The sequence below is a fragment of the Procambarus clarkii genome, chromosome 55 (genome assembly GCF_040958095.1).
Source record: "Procambarus clarkii isolate CNS0578487 chromosome 55, FALCON_Pclarkii_2.0, whole genome shotgun sequence".
NCBI lineage: Eukaryota > Metazoa > Arthropoda > Malacostraca > Decapoda > Cambaridae > Procambarus > Procambarus clarkii.
Genome location: NC_091204.1, coordinates 22,466,010 through 22,490,083, shown reverse-complemented (window position 1 = coordinate 22,490,083; position 24,074 = coordinate 22,466,010). Strand labels below are relative to the sequence as shown.

Below are 24,074 nucleotides of genomic sequence, written 5' to 3'. Positions count from 1 at the left end.
TCTGGACAATCATGGGACAATATACATGGGAGATTTTAATGCTAGACATATTACGCTGGGAGACATTACTAACAACGATAATGGATGCAAATTTATCAAATACGTTTATGACAACAGATTAACCGCGTATACTACGGATACCCAAACTCATTTATTGGGAGGCAGACTTGATTATGTAATGGGTAGAAACCTTGTGCAAGGTAGGATGGAATGTTCGTTGGTAAATCACTTAGTTAGTGATCACTATGCAGTTTCTGCTTCCTATGAGGTACAGTGTGATGTACCTAATAAACATCAGAGACGGAAAATGAATATTCCATATGGCTTGCATGACCACTTTATTAATTGTATATCAAAATGGTATCAAGATTACACAATAACGAATGTACAAGCCTTCTCCAGAGATCTCGTTGATACGATTACTACCTACTATGACACATGGGTGTGTTGGGGAACAGGTCGTAAGCCTAGCAGAAGTGGGCAACACCTACCACCACCCAAGTGGGTCCTTGACCCCGTATTTGTTAAAGAACATGAACGAGTAAAGCAACTTGGAGATACGTGCAAACGAACCAAAGCACAAGGTGACTTGCATGCATTTCTAGTTGCAAATAGAGAGGTGAGAGACATGAGCAACGTTATACGTAATAAACATTGGGAAGAGTTCTTACAAAGTATAAATGAGCAAACAACACTTGTTGAAGTTTGGGAAAAGATACGAAAAATCTCTAGAAGCAGCCCAACCAAACCGCTGCACCACAGCCCACTAGAACAAGCAAACATCCTCCTTGATCAATGGGCACTAACATCGAGCTACGACTCACTCCCAATTAACATACAGCACAAACTTGATGACACACGCCCCAACAGACAACGAACCATCAATCTTGCCTGTACAGCTATCGACGTGTCGGACCTTAATGATGTAACTGAATGGGAATTAAATCATGCACTAAAGATGGGAAAATCAACTGCTCCTGGAGAGGATGGTATTACTTACAATCTACTGAGATTAGTCTCACACGTACCAGGTAATCCACTATTAGTGTTGTACAGAATGAGTTTACGTGAAGGAGTATTACCTGATGCTTGGACAAAGAGTGTCATTGTTCCCATCCCCAAACCACACTCAGATAATTTTAGACCCATATCTCTAACATCGTGTGTTTGCAAAGTGCTTGAACGTATTGTTCTTAACCGACTCATGTATCGTATACAGGGGCACCTGTCACCTCAACTGTTTGGATTTATGCCTGGGCTCAGTATACAACACTGTTTTGCTGAGTACTTCGCACATATTGAAGTTTCCCCTCAAACAGTCTTCATCGACCTATCAGCAGCTTTTGATACAGCAAACAGAGAAATCAAACTGGAACAACTTGCCGAGCTGGGAATACAAGGAAAATTACTGAAATGGATATAGAGCTATTTGTCTAATCGAACAGCATATGTTTTGTTTAATGGTGTTAAAAGCACAGAGAACAAACACTTTGAACTGGGAACTCCACAAGGAGGGGTCCTCAGTCCCTTGTTGTTCAACGTTCTGATGCATAAACTTATTAAAAGATCTTCAACTAATAATGAAGACACTGTCATTTGTTATGCTGATGATATATGTTTACAGGCTGCCACCGAGCCTAGAATGCAAGTTCTGCTCGACGCTTTTGCTACTAGAGCTGAGGAATGTGGCCTCCTTATCTCTGTACAGAAAACTCGTGCCCTCATTCCATGTGGTATTCCACCACCCAATTATCATGTAGATGGGCGAGCACTTGAGAACTGCGAGTCTTACAGATACCTTGGTGTCCCCATTAACGACCCTGGGTACCTTTCTTCTCTCAAGAGGAGACTTTGGGAGAGATTAAAGCCCTTGCGGGTCCTTGTTGGTGTCAATCATGGACTTAACGTGAGATTTGCTAGAATATTTTATGTATCATTTATACGCTCTGTGATTGACTACAATGCTCTACATATCACACTGTATACTGACAAAGAGCTGAAATCTCTTGAAACCTTGCAAAATGAAGCTATGCGTCTCATCCTTGGGGATCCAAGTCCACGAGAACAGTTAATATGAGAGCAGAGTTAAAATTACCTACCATAAGTGAGAGAATTTTGTCTATTAGCACAGTTTTCGGCGTGAAGGCATTGAGTAGATCTAGACAACACATGAAGTTTCAAGCTAAACTTTCTAATATGCTGCACTCACCTGAGGTCTATAGAAGAAGAACGAAATCTGATTATGTATATTGGTTCCACAAGGTAGCCAACTCCATCAAAATATTAAATATGTACCCAACTCAACTAATGATTAATCAGCCAATTACTCCATGGGATAACTGGGATCTATCAGTTGATTTTTTAAATGCGCCCAAGAAAGATAGTGTGCACACTACATTATTAAAACAGTCATCACTGAAAAGCATCACTGAAAGTACTCAGAGTATGGGTAACGATGTGTATCAGTGCTTGACCGACGGCTCTGTTGAAGAAGGTGGACGATGTACCGGATGTGCATGTAACATATCTGAACAATCTTCTCTCGTACATACAGCAATGAAGCTCGTCAATGACTGGGCAAGTACAACTCAAACCGAACTTGCAGGCATATACCTTGCCACTGAATTTTTAAAAGACAAAGTCAGTGGACTTATATACTGTGACTCGCAGAGTGCACTCCTGGCATTGAACGCACATAGTAGTGACACCCAGAAAATAGTCAGTGATATTCGAATGAATGTTTTAGCTGCTAAAGAAAACAGATTTGAGATTAAATTCCTATGGATACCATCACATGTTGGCATCTCAAGGCATGACACTGTTGATATGCTTGCTAAGATAGCCTGCAGAAAACCAGTGGTAGAAATTGATATGGGTGTTTCATTAGCAGTGACAAAGAGAATACTTAAACAAATATCTAATAAAAATCTCACCGACCTAACAAATTCACAGACCTGAAAGTTGTAGCATTAAATATTATGATAGATATCGTGAGTAGACATTCACATATGGGACTAATAGAACAAGAACCCGGCAATGTGATGGTATAGTGGCTAGAATACGCCTGGGATATAGACGTATCTGGCAGCTTTCTCAAAACCCAAATGTCGAGTACACAACGTGTCAACTTTGTGAAAGAGAAAACATGCACTCTCTTGAACATTATATTGTAGAATGTCCCATACTGACTGACTTTCGCCTTCCTGGGCTGAGGTATGCTGAACTCTGTAATTACTATATGAGTACTGGAACACTTGATGATATATTGGACTTGTATCCAAGATTGACCATGTAATATATCAATTATACAATGTATATATATGATGTAACTATATAACCTGAGCTTGTAAGAGCACCTTCATCACCTTCAGTGATTAAGTGCTTAATTGCACACTAGTTTTTTTTATCAGCTATCTCACCCTGTCAGAGTAAATGAGACAAATGCATGTGTGTGTATATATGTATATATATGTGTGTGTGTATGTATATGTATGGGTATAAAGTATATACGGAAGCTGATCAGAATTACATTTCACCTTTGTGAATGTACATTAATGACACTATGTAAAAGACACATCAAACACTTTATGTAGGGCATACGTAGATCTGTGTATCTATGTATTTACGTATGTAAGTTAGTTTAGCATTTTAAAAGCACCGAATCACCTTCTGTGGTTGAGTGTTCAATAAACCCTTGAACTATATGTTTAACACTTCTCTAACCCTGTCCATGGAGGACAGAAGAAAATGTATATATGCTGGTTAGCATTGTAAATGTGTGGCCACGTCTGTGGTAGATAATAATAAAAAAGAAAAAAAAACAGCGTCACTTGACTAGGTGACCCGTCCTCCTAACACAGCGTCACATGACTAGGTGACCCATCCTCCTAACACTGCGTCACATGACTTGGTGACCCGTCCCACTAACACAGCGTCACATGACTAGGTGACCCGTCCCCCTAACACAGCGTCACATGACTAGGTGACCCGTCCTCGTAACACAGCGTCACATGACTAGGTGACCCGTCCCCCTAACACAGCGTCACATGACTAGGTGACCCGTCCTCCTAACACAGCGTCACATGACTAGGTGACCCGTCCCCCTAACACAGCGTCACATGACTAGGTGGCCCGTCCTCCTAACACAGCGTCACATGACTAGGTGACCCGTCCTCCTAACACAGCGTCACATGACTAGGTGGCCCGTCCTCCTAACACAGCGTCACAAGTTGATGTATACTCTATTAAGGCCAAAAATTGTTGTAAGAGAAAATTGAAGCAGCTCGCGAAATTGACATATGAATGTCAATTGACATATGTGGATGTGAAGTGTTCTGCCCTGAGTCCGTAGACTTTAATTTCAATATTTACATCTGACTTACAAAACATGTTCAAATGACAGATTGCCATTCGTTCACCTTAAGCCAGTAGTGAATAAACACTCCCTAAATCACCGTCATCTAATATAATGGCGAAATTGACATATTGTCTCCTCTGTTTTGGGTCCTCTGGTAGGTTTGGATATGACTCTTTAGTATGACAGTTTCTTAACGTTGAAAACGCCCGCAAGAACGGGCTAGACAACCACCCAAATGACAATGGTGGTGGACAGCACCTTCCACACTCACGAGTGGTGGCGGGCATGCCTAGTGTGAAGCGCCTGCCATCATTGAGTGATGAAAGGCAGCACCTTTTTCAGGTACTAATACTCTTCCTGTCCCGCAGGTGGTCTGGTGGTAATTGTGACGGCTGTGAAGTACCTGACGACAGTCGAGGCTTACAAGGACAAGCTGGAGCCACACATGGAGTGCCTGGAACAACAGGGGTTGTGGCACAAGGTAATATTTCTTTAAGCATTGTTGTTTCTGTTGTTATTGTTGTTGAGTGAGAGCAACGACGATCTAGGGGTCGGATGCGCCATGGCTACTCGAGACAGGGATATCCTCAAACCTTGTGTTCTTATTAGGAGCAAAATGTACCATTCTTAAAAGATGGCAAGAAGTAAACAAGCGAAATACATTTTATTATACTGCATATATATATATATATATATATATATATATATATATATATATATATATATATATATATATATATATATATATATATATATATATATATGCCTAGAAGGGGTGCAAGGGGTGCTCTGGTGCAAGTGTAGGGACCCATAGCCTCGGAGAAGAAAAAAAAGAGTACTCAGAAAAGACCTTGTGGATCCTCACTGAACACTTTGATATTTTCTTCTCCTACCACCGCCTTGCATAGTAGGCCGAGAAGTGCGTTCTGGCTACTAGGTATGACATATATATATATATGTATATATATATATATATATATATATATATATATATATATATATATATATGTCGTACCTAGTAGCCAGAACGCACTTCTCAGCCTACTATACAAGGCCCGATTTGCCTAATAAGCCAAGTTTTCATGAATTATTTGTTTTTCGACTACCTAACCTACCTAACCTTACCTAACCTAACTTTTTCGGCTACCTAACTTAACCTAACCTATAAAGATAGGTTAGGTTAGGTTAGGTAGGGTTGGTTAGGTTCGGTCATATATCTACGTTAATTTTAACTCCAATAAAAAAAAATTGACCTCATATAGAATGAAATGGGTAGCTTTATCATTTCCTAAGAAAAAAATTAGAGAAAATATATTACTTCAAGAAAACTTGGCTTATTAGGCAAATCGGGCCATGCATAGTAGGCTGAGAAGTGCGTTCTGGCTACTAGGTACGACATATATATATATATATATATATATATATATATATATATATATATGTCGTACCTAGTAGCCAGAACTCACTTCTCAGCCTACTATTCAAGGCCCGATTTGCCTAATAAGCCAAGTTTTCCTGAATTAATATATTTACTATATTTTTTTTCTTATGAAATGATAAAGCAACCCTTTTCTCTATGTATGAGGTCAATTTTTTTTTATTGGAGTTAAAATTAACGTAGATATATGACCGAACCTAACCAACCCTACCTAACCTAACCTAACCTATATGTATCGGTAAGGTTAGGTTAGGTAGCCAAAAAAAGCTAGGTTAGGTTAGGTTAGGTAGGTTAGGTAGACGAAAAAACATTAATTCATGAAAACTTGGCTTATTAGGCAAATCGGGCCTTGAATAGTAGGCTGAGAAGTGCGTTCTGGCTATTAGGTACGACATATATATATATATATATATGTCGTACCTAGTAGCCAGAACGCACTTGTCAGCCTACTATGCAAGGCCCGATTTGCCTAATAAGCCAAGTTTTCCTGAATTAATATATTTTCTCTATTTTTTTTTCTTATGAAATGATAAAGCTACCCATTTCATCATGTATGAGGTCAATTTTATTTTATTGGAGTTAAAATTAACGTAGATATATGAACGAACCTAACCAACCCTACCTAACCTAACCTATCTTTATAGGTTAAGTTAGGTTAGGTAGCAGAAAAAGTTAGGTTAGGTAGGTTAGGTAGTCGAAAAATCATTAATTCATGAAAACTTGGCTTATTAGGCAAATCGGGCCTTGCATAGTAGGCTGATAAGTGCGTTCTGGCTACTAGGTACGACATATATATATATATATATATATATATATATATATATATATATATATATATATATATATATATATATATATATATATATATATATATATATATATGTCGTACCTAATAGCCAGAACGCACTTCTCAGCCTACTATGCAATGCCCGATTAGCCTTATAAGCCAAGTTTTCCTGAATTAATATATTTTCTCAATTTTTTTTCCTTATGAAATGATAAAGTTATCCATTTCATTATGTATGAGGTCAATTTTTTTTTATTGGAGTTAAAATTAATGTAGATATATGACCAAACCTAACCAACCCTACCTAACCTAACCTATCTTTATAGGTTAGGTTAGGTTAGGTAGCCGAAAAAAGTTAGGTTAGGTAGTCGAAAAAACATTTATTCATGAAAACTTGGCGTATTAGGCAAATTGGGCCTTGCATAGTAGGCTGAGAAGTGCGTTCTGGCTACTAGGTACGACATATATATATATATATATATATATATATATATATATATATATATATATATATATATATATATATATATATATATATATATATATATATATATATGTCGTACCTAATAGCCAGAACGCACTTCTCAGCCTACTATGCAAGGCCCGATTTGCCTAATAAGCCAAGTTTTCCTGAATTAATATATTTTTTCTAATTTTTTTCTTATGAAATGATAAAGCTACCCATTTCATTATGTATGAGGTAAATTTTTTTTATTGGAGTTAAAATTAACGTAGATATATGACCGAACCTAACCAACCCTACCTAACCTAACCTAACCTATCTCTATCGGTTAGGTTAGGTTAGGTAGCAGAATAAGTTAGGTTAGGTTAGGTTAGGTAGGTTAGGTAGTCGAAAAAACATTAATTCATGAAAACTTGGCTTATTAGGCAAATTGGGCCATGCATAGTTGGCTGAGAAGTGCGTTCTGGCTACTAGGTACGACATATATATATATATATATATATATATATATATATATATGTCGTACCTAGTAGCCAGAACGCACTTATCAGCCTACTATGCAAGGCCCGATTTGCCTAATAAGCCAAGTTTTCATGAATTAATGATTTTTCGACTACCTAACCTACCTAACCTAACCTAACCTAACTTTTTCTGCTACCTAACCTAACTTAACCTATAAAGATAGGTTAGGTTAGGTAGGGTTGGTTAGGTTCGTTCATATATCTACGTTAATTTTAACTCCAATAAAATAAAATTGACCTCATACATGATGAAATGGGTTGCTTTATCATTTCATAAGAAAAAAATTTGAGAAAATATATTAATTCAGGAAAACTTGGCTTATTAGGCAAATCGGGCCTTGAATAGTAGGCTGAGAAGTGAGTTCTGGCTACTAGGTACGACATATATATATATAGATATATATATATATATGTCGTACCTAGTAGCCAGAATGAACTTGTCGGCCTACTATGCAAGGCTCGATTTGCCTAATAAGCCAAGTTTTCCTGAATTAATATATTTTCTTTAATTTTTTTCTATTGAAATGATAAAGCTACCCATTTCATTATGTATAAGGTCAATTTTTTTTATTGGAGTTAAAATTAACGTAGATATATGACCGAACCTAACCAACCCTACCTAACCTAACCTATCTTTATAGGTTAGGTTAGGTTAGGTGGCCAAAAAGGTTAGGTTAGGTTAGGTAGGTTAGGTAGTCGAAAAACAATTAATTCATGAAAACTTGGCTTATTAGGCCAATTGGGCCTTGCATAGTAGGCTGAGAAGTGCGTTCTGGCTACTAGGTACGACATATATATATATATATATATATATATATATATATATATATATATATATATGTATATATATATGACTGTATTTGCAGTCTCCGTGGTGTAGTGGTAAGACACTCGCCTGGCGTTCCGCGAGCGCTATGTCATGGGTTCGTATCCTGGCCGGGGAGGATTTACTGAGCGCAATTCCTTAACTGTAGCCTCTGTTTAACGCAACAGTAAAATGTGTACTTGGATGAAAAAACGATTCTTCGCGGCAGGGGATCGTATTCCAGGGACCGTAGGATTAAGGACTTGCCCGAAACGCTACGCGTACTAGTGGCTGTACAAGAATGTAACAACTCTTGTATATATAAAAAAAAAAAATGTATATATATATAAGGGGGAGCATGAGAGAGGGAGAGCAGGAGAGAGGGGGAACAGGAGAGAGGGGGAGCATGAGAGAGGGTGAGCATGAGAGAGAGGGGAAGCATGAGAGATTGGGAGCATGAAAGAGGGAGAACATAAGAGAGGGTGAGCATGAGAGAGGGGGAGCATGAGAGAGGGGGAGCAGAAGAGAAGGGGGAGTATGATAGAGGAGGAGCATGAGAAATGGGGAGCAGGAGAGAGGGGGGAGCATGGGAGAGGGGGAGCATGAAAGAGGGAGAGCAGGAGAGAGGGGCAGCATGAGAGAGGGGGAACATGAAAGAGGGAGAGCAGGAGAGAGGGGGAGCAGGAGAGAGGGGGAGCATGAGAGAGGGGGAGCAGAAGAGAAGGGGAGTATGATAGAGGAGGAGCATGAGAAAGGGGGAGCAGGAGGGGGGGAGCATGGAAGAGGGAGAGCAGGAGAGAGGGGGAGCAGGAGAGAGGGGGAGCAGTATTCGTTGCCTTGTTGGGTTGAATGTTATACATAGTAGGCACTTCTATAGTTTTATTGACTAAGACAGCAAGGTGTATAACTGGCCAGCTGAGGTCCAAACCTATTCTGAGTCTGTGAGAATACTGAGCCTGCTGCAAGCACGGCTGGTGCTCCTCTGTCTGGCATGACGTCAGAGGCCTACTCGCCTGTGATTGGTTATGTCTCAACCGCCATATAATTTGAGTATAACACCGCTCGGACTTGCTACTAAGTCGACGTCCCTTGTCGACAAGCTCTGGCTAGCTATATAGTTACAATGAAACTGAAAGGACCTCGGTGGCATTCAATAATGGCTTACATGTAAAATTTGCGTAATTAACATTAAAAAGAAGATCAGGTGTGCATAATACTAACACCTCGGCATATGCACCAAAAAAAAAAAAATTTAACATAACAGGTGAAAATCATGGTAACAATGCTTTAATTAAACCAGAGTATTAAGAATATGTGTATGTCTACTTATCAGATATGAACAATACAACTCAAGGTATTGCCTAAACATAATTTTTAACATGTGTTAATAGCATGTGCTTGTAACAATACAAAATTAAACAATTATTACATTAATGGAACAAAGTTCTGACCTAACAACCACAAATGAATTTAAAGAGTAGATAATGAGGATTTTTTGTTGTTGTTATTGTACAATATATTTACAAGACCAATGTATAATATATTTAATGTACATATAAATATAATATATTTAATATATTTACAAGCTATATACAAGACCTGGATCAAGAAGACTAACATCTGAGTGATAGCAGTCAGGATTCACTGGCCTCAATGTGGTTGCTAGAGCATTAATGAACTCTTATGACAAGCACTGTAAAAATACAAATGGCAGTAGACTTAACAATGGCATCAAATTTATAACACAAAATAAAGTTGAGAAAAACTTCATTATAATATATATATATAATGGTAATAATAAGACACATGTGGTGGAAATACTGCAAATGAATTTTGTAAAACAAAACAGAATAACTGCAGAGTGCACTCAATTATAAATTCTGTGGATATCTACACCTAGCTCATCCAAAGCACTATACAACTCTGGCTCTGACTGAACGTCAGGAACAGATGAAACTGCATGTGACAAACTATCATCTTGAGAGATAACCTCTTTAACATCTAGACAATGGACATGTGGTGAGTGCACGGTTGAAACGAGAGGTCTAGATCTAAGATTATAAGTGCTAGTATGGGGTTGCTGAACATCAAGTGATCTGTCAACCACAGAAGGTGATGTCCCGATAGGAGAATCTGTCTGGGTAAGTTCATTGTCATCTTCCTCATCAGTCTCGTCAACAGTCATTTTAGCTAACTTCATGTGGTCTAAATGTTCATTTATATACTCTCCTGTTACCAAGTTCTTAAGTCTGTACTTGTTACCTTTGATAAGCTCGGTTACCTTATATGGACCCAAAAATTTCTTAGTTAACTTGTACATAGGGCCAAACCTGTGTTGGTTAAGTATCATTACTACAGATCCGATAGTTATTTTACTGGGTTTAGCTCATGCATTCCTTGCTAGAGTGAACTCGGCTGTAACTTTGGACAGTTTTTCTCATATTTTCTTGAATACTAGTTGCATTTGTCTACGCTTCACTTGAACAAAATCATCTACGTTATATAAGGGAGTAGGAGGTACGTTAATCAATGCATTAGGGAGGATCTTATCTGTACCATAAAGAATAGCGTGAGGTGTGTCACCTGTTGAAACATTAATTGAAGAATTTATGGCACACTGAATTAAGGGTATAAAATCATCCCAATTGTTATCAAAATTCAACATGACTCTCAGGCATCTAACACTTTCCTGTTAGTACGTTCGGCTAGTCCATTACTAGCTGGGTGGTAAGGCATGATACTACATTTTTTAATGTTATATAAATCACACAAGCTAGTTAAAATACTATTACTGAATTCTGGACCATTATCTGAAAGGATTACTTTAGGCATACTATATCTACAAATAATTTGGTCATGGAATGCACTGGCTATAGTTTCTGCTGTTTTGTTCGGGATAGGAACTAGTTCGCAATACCGTGAAAAATTATCAACCATTACAAGCAAATGTTTGTTCCTTTTTTCTGTTTCTGCAAAATTTGTCAATAAATCCATCGATACTCGTTCCCAAGGAGCTTTAGTTGCTGGGTAAACCTGAATTGGATTAGGTCCTGAAACATGTCCCTTGTGCTGTAAGCAGGTTAAACATCTGTCAACATAATGAACAATCTCCTTAGCCATTTTTGGCCAAAAATATTTCAATCGACCTTGTTGGAGTGTACGATCCTTTCCTGGATGTGCACTTGCAGGAGCATCATGGATAATTTTTAACACAGTTGGTACCAAGACAGCTGGAACAACTAATTGACAACATTTCCTCGGGGCTGTCCCTAGCTTTACTACTCTACACAGTAAATTGTCTAACATCACTAATTCTTTCAATGGTACTGGCGGTTTATGAATCGGGCGAGTATCTTGCTTAGTCAAAAATTTAATGACGGGTGCCCATATGGGGTCTTGTCTTTGGTCCGTCTTGACTACTGTAGCATCTAATGCCAGGTAATTTAACTGAATTGCAGCTACATGTTGAGAAAATACATCAGCTACAACATTTTGCTTTCCTGAAATATATCCAAATGTGGGATTGAATTCTTGAATTGTGAGCAAATATCTAGCAAACTTTCCAACTGGATTCTTATTTTTGAACAAGGGAATTAATGGTTGGTGATCTGTAAGAGCATGAACTGGGTAATTATAAATTGTATCCCTGAAATGTTTAAGTGCCCAAACAACTGCCAAGGCTTCTCGTTCTGTTGCGCTATAATTTTTCTCTTCTTTAGATAATGTACAGCTCGCATAAGCTATAGCGTGATCTCTGTGACCTTCTGTTTGAAGTAATGCAGCACCTAAACCTATGTCACTAGCATCTGTAACCAACGTAAAAGGTTTAGAAAAATCAAGGTACCTAAGGACAGGTGACGAAATCAAGGCTGCCTTGAGTTTTTTGAATGACTGATCCTGGGCCTCTCCCCAAACAAAGGGTTCATCTTTTCTTTGCAACTTGTAAAGTGGAGCGGCTATAATAGATAATCCAGCAATAAATGAACGATAATATCTTACAAGACCTGTGAACTGTCTAACGGCTTCTGCAGTACGAGGCGTTGGAAAATCACAGGCAGCAATAATTTTTTATTCATTCAATGTAATACTTGACGGTGTAACTGTATGACCTAGGAAATTAATCTTCTCCTTTAAAAATGAACATTTTGCAAGCTTTATTTTTAAATTAGCTTCAGCGAGCTTTGCAAGTACTTTCTCAAGGTTCTGGAAATGAGTCTGAACATCTTGCGACATGATTATGAGATCATCAAGGTAAACTAGAAGAGTACTTCCTATCAATCTACGAAATAGATTTGTCATGAGCCGTGAAAAGGTTATTGGACTACTCCGCGAACCAAATGGCATTCTTTTGAAATGAAAATGACCATTGGGAGTACTAAAGGCTGTCAACTGTTTACTCCCCTCATCAAGGGGGATTTGCCAGAATCCCTGCATCAACTCTAACGTTGAGAATGCTTTATTTAGACCAATACTTTGCAACAAATCATTTAGAACTGGAAGTGGGAAACGATCAGGTATCGTTACTCTGTTAAGCTTCCGATAATCGATTAGAGGTCTCCAAGCCCCATCTCGCTTTGGTACAAGAATCAATGGAGCGTTCCATGGTGAATTACTCGATTCAATTACATCACTCTGTAACATTTCCTCTATGAGTTTATCGGCTTCTGCTCTCTGAGAATGGGGAAGACGGTAAGCTGGTACATAAATAGGCGTAGTTCCTTGCTCAAGGGGAATTTTATGTGTAATAAGAGGAGTGAGACCTAACTTTTCTCCTGGTAGAGCAACAACGGCTCTATTCCTGTTCAAAATTTCCAAAAGCTGAGCCACAGAGTCAGGAAAATCAGTAGGACTGAGGTGTAGCACTTGCACCTCTGGCTGAGATCCCTGTTCTCCTGGTGTGAGAGTACAAACAGTATGATCCATGGAGACATCATCCACAACTCGCACCAGTAACGAGTAATGGGCAAAATCTACAACATGGGTGACAGACTGGAGATGGATGTCGGCATTACTAGTGTTTGCAATATACAATGTAACAGTACCATCCTGCACTGTGTGCCAGGAGGGTTCAACAAACGTACCATTCACTTTACATGTTTCACTTTCCGCAATCACATCCGACAACTCAGGCACTCCCTGAACCTTAACTCTTATTCTGGTGAGAGAATGAGAGTGCAGCACAGTGTCAGCAGCCGTGGAACCACTAACTTCAGAGATGGAAGCTGCCAGGCGAGCGAGACAACGAGAATTCGTTAGGGCGTCCCCTTCCAGAAAGTCCCGATACTCACTCTCCTTAACAACTGCACAACTACGATGCTTCATTCGAGTACCTGTTTTCTCGGGTATGCTACCATGACAAGGATCTGACAAACTTACACTAGCAAGGTGGGTGTCAATAAAATTAACGTAGTGTGATTGAAGGTTGAAATCATGGCCCTGTCGATACATGCTACACAAGGGTATGACGTGGTCTTTGATACTAATGTTCTAACGATGGGGAAACAATGCAATATTTTCATCAATCATGGTGTACAGACCTAAGAGAATGTCTCCAGGAAAATGAATAACGTCAACAACTAAACATGTTATAGACAATGTGACATCATCTAACTTGAGTGGGAGGTCAATTTCACCATGAACTTTTACTTTATTCCATGAAATACCACTTAGAAAAGTTATGGGTGACTGTTTTAAAGTAGTAGGGTGCTTACCTGCAATGTCTCTAAGAGCTGAAGGCTTGATAATATTAACTTTTGCACCCGAGTCAAGAAAAACTTTTAAAACTCTACCATGGACAATGGCTGAGACAAGGGGACCATCACTTGAAACTGGACAAGTTACTACTTGTGACTTATGTTGTCTGGGATATCTGCGTGTTGTCTGGGTCAAATTCCCTGTGGTTCCATCAACATCTACAACTGGTCTAGAGTCAGTGTCCTCCCCTGTCAAGTGTCCAAATCTATTTTGGGTAGCTACTGAATACACAGGGAGGGCACTAGGACTGGCTAGCTTGAATTGGTTAGTGGATGGCTTTGGGGGTTTCCCGACGACATGGAGTGAACATTCTGAACTCCGGCATTCTGTGACCGAGTATTATAATTCGAAGTTGCATTATAGCTGGGCCGGGAGTTGTAATAACGCGAGTTCTGATAATGTCTTGGACGCTGTGCGCCTCGCCAAGACTGACCGTGGGAATTACGAGGTGGGGATGTCCTTTGCCTAGCTCTACAATCCGCAGTGTGGTGACCAACTTGTTTATGGTACTTGCAATATGGTAGCCTAGAATGATTAGATTAACGAGGGGACCGAGAGAATTGTCTACAGGGTGATGATCTAGGGGCGGACCAACAGTCCCTTGCGAGGTGGTTACCCTTACCACAATACCAACATGAGGGAGTGGATGGTTGTGGACTATGGCGTCTCGGCAACTTATGAGGAGGCGAATTTGACTGGGGGCTACGACCATGGGTACGGTACTGCGACCAAGAGTTTTGAGAGTTTATGGGAGGATGCTGAGAGCTTGTTACTACATTTACAGTATCAGGGGGTGGCAACAGTTGAGCACTTCGGGGAGCTAGTTTATCGGCGGCATTGTTAATAGCCTCAAACACTTCACCAATTTAATGTTTAACTCCAAAATTTTGTTGTTCGATGATCGGTTTAGTATGCTCTGGGGCCAAATGCATTAAAGTCCCAAATGCTAGCATTTTGGCCATAGCCTCAGGGGACAGATTATTGTCATTATCTACCCAAGACGAACTAATCATAGCAGACACTAAGGCATACAGATACTGATCGAGACGGCTAGTAAACGCATTAAACGATTCACCAGGCTGCATGGTGGCATTTGCAATTTTTTTGACTAACCTATACGAGTCGAGGTCTCCTTTGTTAACAAAGCGAAGGCGAAAGAAATCCTTAAATTCCGACCAAGACTGGAGGCTAACAATGGCTTTCTCATCAACAACAAAACGTGCATCACCTTTGGTTGTGTCCACAGCTGACCGTGCAATTGCCAAGTATTTGGCATCAGTAGGCTTAGAAAAACGTGCAACTGTTTTCGCTTCAACCTTACTAAACCATGACTCTAATAAGCGGGATTCACCAGCATAAAGAGGAATAGCCATTTCCTGAGCTGACCTCTGGACATTGGGACGAGCAACTGTTCCCGTTGAGTCTGAAGGGGTTTCAACAGTGGTAGGCAATGTCATAGCCGTGGAAGTAATGTTTGAATGCAGATTATAATTAAGTGCACTACGCATCAGAAATGGTATACACAAAAATAAACACTCAAAAAAATATCAACTTGGCTAAAGAAAAAAATGGCAGAAATAAAATTATTAAATTGGGCTAGGCACCAAATAATTAAGAACAAGCAAAATTGTGAATTAAATTAACAATCTTTCATGAAAATGGCTGCAATTAGAAGCATGTAAATTAATTAAACCAGGCTAAGCACAGCAATTTAGAGTAAAAAACTGGAAAGTGCAATTGCAAAATTTCATTAAAATGATTCAACACAACAAGTGGCAATGCAAGAAATATGGATGTAGCACATAAACTGGACACATATATGTATATAACTACTATGGTAAAAATTATAATTTAAAATGTTGAAGGAATAAATTTCAATTTTAGGCCTGGAGGAATTAAAAAGAATTATATTGTACAAATCCTTAACTGCTACTAAAACAAGAATTTCTTATGTCTCTTGACTTTGAATTTGCTAATAACACTATCAACACAATTAATGCACAATGAAATTACTGTGAAAAGCATGAATGTTGAAATCACTAAGGGAAACTGTGGGAGTGGAGTACTGAACCAGCTCCAATATTTAACAAGTTATTGAATGGTTAATTCATAAGATATTGTGGATATATTTACGTTAAACCTCTTTAAAACATAGCACACGATATCTTAGCTCTTAATTACTTAACTCCGGGCTGCAGGATTTGCAATATAACAGTGGCCAACACAAAAACAGCGACAAGGCGTGTGAAGAGGCACATGCACGGTTTGTTTACAATCTGGTCCGACGGCAGCGCTCCTAGCGGCAGTGGCGCGAAGCATGGGGACCCCACACTAGAATGATGTTGGGAGCGCAAAGATAAACTCTGAGACAACGATATTGCGTCGATGGCGGTGGAGGAAGCACGATTTGCTAGGCAGGAGTTCACAGCAGAGTGGTGTAGCAGGAGGCTGTGGCGATGGTGAGAGGAGGCGATGTGTGTGTAAGCTGGTTGCGACACTATTCAGACATTTGCAGTCCATCAATTCCTCTTAAATAACAGTAGAACACACACAATGATCAGTTGATACTTGCGACGATGATTGACCACGATTTCAGTAGCTAGAACACTCACAAAGCTTGATGTGGTCGGCTTGAGTGGCGGGGGTGGTGGTTGGTGCAGGTTCCCACGTGACGCGAGATTCAAAAATGGCTGGCGCGGGAATCTTCCTTTCTCCTCACTGATGAATTAGCGTTCTCACAGGAAAATATTGACCCCTACTTCAGAGACGTTGGCCTGGAGTAGTGGTTGATGGCGGGACCCCGGTCTGGCACAATATTTGATGAGTGGGTGGCAGGATGGCGGCGGTGGCGACTGGAACATGTAGCGATGTGGGTACTTGAATTTTCGTTTCCAGAAAAATAATTCTGGATCCCACTGCTGCTACCAGTATTCGTTGCCTTGTTGGGTTGAATGTTATACATAGTAGGCACTTCTATAGTTTTAATGACTAAGACAGCAAGGTGTATAACTGGCCAGCCGAGGTCCAAACCTACTCTTAGTCTGTGAGAATACTGAGTCTGCTGCAAGCACGGCTGGTGCTCCTCTGTCTGGCATGACGTCAGAGGCCTACTCGCCTGTGATTGGTTATGTTTCAACCGCCATATAATTTGATTATAACAGCATGAGGGATGGAAAGCATGAGAAATGGGGAGCATGAGAGAGGGAGAACATGAGTTAGGGAGAGCATGAGAGAGGAGGACCATGAGGGACGGAGTGAACGAGAGAGTGGGAGCATAGGAGAGGGGAAGCATGAGAAAAAGGGAGCATTAGGGAGGGGGACCATGACAGAGGGAAAGCATGAGGGAGGCAGAGCATGAGAGAGGGGGAGCATGAGAGAGAAGGAGCATGAAAGAGGGAGAACATAAGAGAGGGGGAGCATGAGAGAGTGAGAACATGAGAGAGGGAGAGCATGAGAGAGGTGGAGCATGAGAGAGGGAGATTATGAGAGAGGGAGAGCATGAGAGAGGGAGAGCATGAGAGAGAGGGAGAGCATGAGAGAGTGAGAGCATGAGAGAGGGAGAGCATGAGAGAGGGAGAGCATGAGAGAGGGAGAGCATGAGAGAGGGAGAGCAGGAGAGAGGGGGAGCATAGAACAGGGAGAGTGTTAAGAATTTGCTTACTTGTTATGGGGTATGGAGTATTAATGAGAAGGGCAAACAGCAAGAATCAAGATGTATCAAGAACAGTGGGGTAGATACGCCTGGCCCCCCAAGGAACATAAGTTCCTGTTTATGCTTCAAGGTTTTAGAAACAGATCTGTTGTCAAGGATACAATCATCTGCACCACTACAACAGGAGTAATGGATACACTTCAAAAACTAACTTATCTATTAATTTAAACCCTCAAACAACCCCCATATATATTACTATAATAACAATAACTACTTTACCACACTATCTTACGTTAAAGCCTTGGTCCACATAGGCAGGATACAAGGTTTTACAATTAGGACAAGCTAGGGTAAAGTCTACTTGAAAAGAACTCGAAGGCTTGAAGCAGCTTGGGGTAGTTAAGCCCCACGTGGTACCCTAGTCACAACTCAAACACTTAGTGAGGCCCAAAACACTGGCTTATACTACACACTACTTAATAATTAATACACGCGCCTAGCTAGTAGCACGGTTACACAGGGTTATATTTAACTTAGCGATAAACGGTAGACTAAGGTAAGGGAAGGGGAGAATGAGGAGGAGAATGGAGACAGAGCCACACAAGGAAGATGTTGCCACAAGCCAGCCAACCCAGAGAAGAGCGCACGCCAGAGCGTCCGGTCTCCGAGCTCCCAAGTTGTTGTTGTTGTTGCCAGGACGATAACCTAACTGATCATTCAGCTGCAAACAATACAAATCTTCACTGGTTTTCGTTACTTATTACTTTACTAGTTCTAAGAATAGCTGATAACTAATTCACTATTTAATAATCAACAACTAGCTCAGAGTCTGAATGCTCTGTGAGAAACAAGATTCGTCTTATGTCTGGCAAGGAAGATTGGAGCAAAAGCGCATCAGCACTCCTATCAAATAATGTAAAGTAATTATTTAGAGCTCAATTTGACCTCTGGTTTCCAACTAAGGAACCCAGGGTCGTAACACTCCTCCCCCTTCAAAGAAAAAAAAATGTAGCTACTAGAATAGAAGTCATATTTTTTTTGTAAGAGCATACAGAGAATAAAAAAGGAAAATCTATGTAATTAAAGAAAATCAACCAAAAACAAAAATTTCTCTGCAAGAAAAAGAACAAAGGAATTCTCTGAAAGAAAAAGAACACAAAAATAAATTTTCTGAAAGAAAAAGCACATACAAAAAAAAATGGGGAAGTAAATAAATTTGACAATGAATATTTAAAATCACAGGAGAACCTAAAAAAAAAATTAACTAAAACATGGCAGTTGGTATATGGCTTCCTGTGGCTCAGCTGAATGTTATTCAGGTAACCGGGACAGCGCATCGGCTATCACGTTGAGCCGGCCCGGTAGGTGGGTGAAGGAAAGATTGAAGTGCTGTAGGTACAATGCCCACCTGAGGATGCGTTTTTATTTTTGCCTTCATATGGTGTATAAACCCCAGTGGGTTATGGTCCGTGTACACTTCCACTATATTAGTTGTTAGATATACTTCAAATTTTTTACATGTTAACACTAGCGCCAACGCTTCTTTTTCTACCACTGAATAATTGCGTTGCGCCTTGTCAAATTTCACTGAGTAATAGTATACTGGGTGGTCCACTTGATCATCCCCAGTTTGCACCAGCATCCGAGTCAGGCGCGTCAACGTGAGTTTTAAACGGTCGGTCGAACCTTAGACTAGCGAGCACTGAGGCAGAAGCAAGGATCAATTTCAAAATTTAAACGCATTGGCACAGTCTGTTGACCACTTAAATTTAAAGGCCTTCCGCAACAAGTCTGTGAGAGGCATGGCGACACTGGAAAAGTTCTGACAAAAGCGTCAGTAGTACGCACACATACCGATAAAGCTTTGAACGTCCTTTTTAGACTGGAGCACTGGATACTCCAGAATGGCACTGATTTTATCTTGCCGAGGTAACACTTTTCCTTGGCCCACTTCGTAACCGAGGTACATCACTACGCCTTGGCCAAAATGACACTTTTTTTTATTTAGAGTTAAATTTGCACTTTTCAGAACTGTGAACAACTGGCATAACCTAGCTATGTGGTCAGCCCAATTTCTATCAAAGAGCACAATGTCATCTAAATACGCCCGACAATTTGGCACATTAGCGAGCAGAGAGTTCATTAGCCTCTAGAACGTGGCAGGGGCATTACGCAAGCAGAACGGTATCACTTGATACTCGAAGACACCATCGGGTATTACGAACGCAGTTTGTTGCTTGGCACGTTCGGTGAGCGGGATCTGATAATAACCCCTTGAGAGGTCGAATTTCGAGATGTACGGGGCGTTTCCGATCTCGTCGATGCAGTCTTCGAGGAGGGGCAGCGGATAGGCATCCACAATGATCACCTTGTTGAGCTGCCGATAGTCGGTGCATAATCGCCAGGAGCCGTCTGGTTTGGGGACCAAAAGACAGGGCGAGCACTAAGAGCCCTGGCTCGGCCGGATGAGGCCGTGCTGGAGCAGGAAGTCCACCTCTTTCCATATAATGTCCTTCTTTTCCGGACTCATCCGATAGGGTTGAAAGCGAATGGGGGTGTAGTCCGTCAACTTGACATCATAGTAGATGGCATCAGTCTGGGTCGGGACCTCCCCGAACAGACTGGAGAATTCGTCAGGTAGCGACTGCACTTCTTCACGTTGGGCCATCTGCAAATGGGACAGTCCCTCCTCCACAGCATTCACAGAAATAGAATTATTGAAAATGAGATTAGTTGCGTCACAGAACAATCATTCCCTCCCTCACTGGAAAAGGAAACATTGGTTAGTGCGACGGGCCTGGGGCCCTGGAACTTCTTCAGCCGGTTCAAGTGTACGAGCATCACCTGGTTACGCTTGTCAGAGTGCCTCACTTTGTACGTGAGGTCCCCAGCCTTTTCTGTCACAATATAGGGGCCTTCGTACTTGTGAGACATATTGTTCCCTAGTCGAGGCTTTAATACCAGGACAGGGTCACCAGGCTGAAATACCCGCAACTTAACTTTAGCATCGTGTCGTTCATTCATATTTTCTTGGGCCTTCCCAAGATACTTTAGTGCAGCCGCCTTGCAGTCCTAGAGTCTCTGGTGGTGTTGCGTAAAGAAAGCCGAACCTTCGGTCAACGTTACGTTCCCTAACAGATTCTCCTGTAACATTTGCAAGGGTCCACAAACCTTATGGCCAAACACTAACTCAAAAGGAGAACAACCTAGTGAACTTTGTAACCCCTCTCGAGCAGCAAACAAAACATATGGCAGGTTCTCATCCCAGAATGTGTAGGAATTCTCTCATGATGTCTTCAGCATCTGCTTAAAAGTTTGATGGAACCGCTCAATTACCCCCGACTCTGTGGATGGTATGAGCTAGAAACCTTATGAGTTATTCCATGGTCCGTACAGAATTTCTAAAAAATGTCAGACTTAAAATTAGTACCATTGTCAGTTTGCACGACTCGAGGCAGTCCAAAAGTAGAAAAAAATGCAACATATGAGCAACAACAGTCTTTGCTCAGATGTTCCTTACAGCAAAAGCCTCAGGGTAATGGGTCATGATACACATCATCGTGATTAGGTTAATATTACCAGACTTAGATTAGAGCATTAGTAGAAGATTTATTAGAACTATTAGAACATTATCTAACTCTGGCCCCAGTCAGCACTCGGTACCCTTACTCAAATCTCTGAATATGTTAGATATTAAGTCACTGCACATCCTCTCGTGTGTACTCTATATATTTAAAACTCTGAATTGTAATGTCAATCCTGACCTTCAACGCTTCCTAGAAGGTTGTAACAGAACTCATGGGCACAACACCAGAAGCAAATACCTATTTGATATTCCAAGAGTTAGACTTAATCAAACTAGGAATGCTCTACAAATCAAGGGACCCAGAATGTGGAATGACCTTCCCAATTATGTCAAAGATTGTACCTCTCTCAACCAGTTTAAGATGAAAACTAAGTACTACCTAATTAATTCCAATGTAACCTACCTTACTTCTAAATGTCAACCCATGTCTTGCTATTTAAAAAAAAAAATGCTATATGTTGACCAACTTGTATATTGGCTATTTTCTACCATGTTCCCCCTTTTTTTTATCTTTTATTATTTTTGTTTTCATTCAACACAATTTATACTTTAAGTTTAATTACTATTAAGTTTTAGTCTAAGTGTTTTTTTCTCTACCTCTTCTTGCCCGAAACGCTATGCGTACTAGTGGCTTTAGGTATTGTATGTACTACTTCTATCTTTAAATATAACAGAATGTTTGTACTGTAATGCTGCAACTATGTATGTACTGTTCCTAAATAAAATATTATTATTACTTATTTCTAGGTAATCGACCAACACAGTCCATTACCACATGACAAAATGGTTCCTCCGGCACAACAATAGGCCTCTGAGGAGCTTTAGGTGGTGCCTGGTTTGGTTTCCCAACAAGCTGACAAGGAATACATGCATTACAAAATTTTGCCACATCACTTTTGAGCTTGAACCAAATGAAGTATTTAAAGATTTGTGATAGGTGATATTAATACCTTGATGTGCCCCATAGGATCATCATGAGCAGCTTCCAAAACTCTCTCTCTATAGCAGGTAGGCAACATAACCTGGTGGACTATCTCCCACTCATTTGACAAGGGAGAACTATGTGGTCTCCATTTTCTCATCAAAATCTGATCATTGTAAAAGTACCCGGTTGCTTCATCTACAATCTCCTCCTTAGAGAGTGCTACATCGTGACATTCTTCAAGACTGGGGTCAGCTTTCTGTAAATCACTCGAGGAGGCATCCATGCCTTAGTCAGATGCCAATGGCTGAGGCTCAACAGTGTTCTCCTCCACCTCCTCACTTCTCTCATTAGGAGGCGATGGTAGGCTCTCCACAATGTCCTCTGCCTTGTCATCGAGTCGGGCCATGAACGTGTCCGCAAGGTCCACTTGGCTTTCACCTCTCGGAAAGTTCCTCGTGTCCTTGGGATTTACCACCTTGGCAATCACAGAGCTGCCCTTACATTTAAGTTCCATAGACCTGGTCACCGCACACGCAGGGTACACAACATTATCCTCTGCGGTGGGTAGATCCAGGGAAACCTTAAGGGTAGGCAACATAATAGGCAGTCTGGAGTCCTCTACCTTATCCCCTGCTAAATCATTACCAATATTACATCAACATTAGGGAAAGGTAGGTAAGAAGTGACTCCGACTTTACAAACACCCTTGTGGAAATCAGATTCCAGGGTAACCTTACAGAGGTGTACTGTTCGAGTATCACTAGTGACACCCTCGACCAGTACTACCTCTACAAAGTCGAAAGTGTTGGTACCTTGCAAAGCACTCTCCAAGATTAAAGTCTGGTTGGCATCAGTGTCTTGGAAGATCACCACGTCCTTCCAGGAAGAACCCTCAGACAAAAGTCTCCCCTTTGACATGAATGGGGTAAGCAGGTTCAACCACTGTGGGATGGCGGTCTTGCTCCCTAACCCTTCAGAAGGCCTCAAGCCCTGTGTCACAACAAGAGCATTGGGTCTTTTCTCCAGGTGCAGTAGCCAACAACGGCTAGTAATGTGGTTTGCTCGTTTACAGTGACCACAGACTCGTCGGGGAGATGAGACATTACTAACAGGATTTTCCTTTGGTTCACGCTTAGGTGCCGTGAGGCTAGACAATTTAACAGGGTTAGTTATGTCTGAAACAGAAGGTGCATTAGTTATAGGGTTAGAATGGGCTGGTCTGGACTGGCTGTGGGTATAAGTTTTGTTACTATGTGGGCTATAATTATTTTTATTGGGCTTTCTGTTCGCCAACTGGTAGTTCTCTGCCATCTTGGCCAAATCCATAATATTTGAATCTACCTCTGTCCTTCCTCTAATGTACCGTGCTACAGGCTCTGGCATATTATTTATAAAGTTCTCCGCTAAAACTAAATTTTTAAGTGCCTCATATGTTTCGGCTTAGCTGAACGAGTCTATTTTTCAAACAATCTTATTTGGTCATTAGCAAATTCAGTGAGAGGTTAGTTGTGAGTAAGCCTAAGGTTGCAATAAGCTTGGCGGTGAGCTTTAGGCGTAATTTCATATGCCCTCAAAATCCGTTCCCTGACTTTACTATAATCAAAACACTCGCAGTCAGGCATGTTTATAAAATTATCTTGGTCTTTATCCCTGAGTCGTCCCTGTAAGATTTTCACCCACTCTTCCTTTGGCCAGTTCATGGACATGGCTAGTCTCTGAAAATGGTTGAAAAATCTTTCAGGGTCTGACTCTGAAAATTCAGGCAAGTTATGCTTTTTATCATAAT

General features: G+C 40.6%; 1 protein-coding gene across 2 annotated transcripts in view; it reads left to right on the top strand.

Moving 5' to 3' along the window:
• Nucleotides 1-24,074, top strand: part of LOC123756277 (methyltransferase-like protein 27) — a 262,560-nt gene that overhangs the window by 226,319 nt on the left and 12,167 nt on the right. For both annotated transcript variants that reach the window (XM_069305544.1, XM_069305546.1), the window contains exon 7: nt 4,726-4,838. In XM_069305544.1, the coding sequence (XP_069161645.1) occupies nt 4,726-4,838 (113 nt within the window). The remainder of the gene's footprint in view (nt 1-4,725; nt 4,839-24,074) is intronic.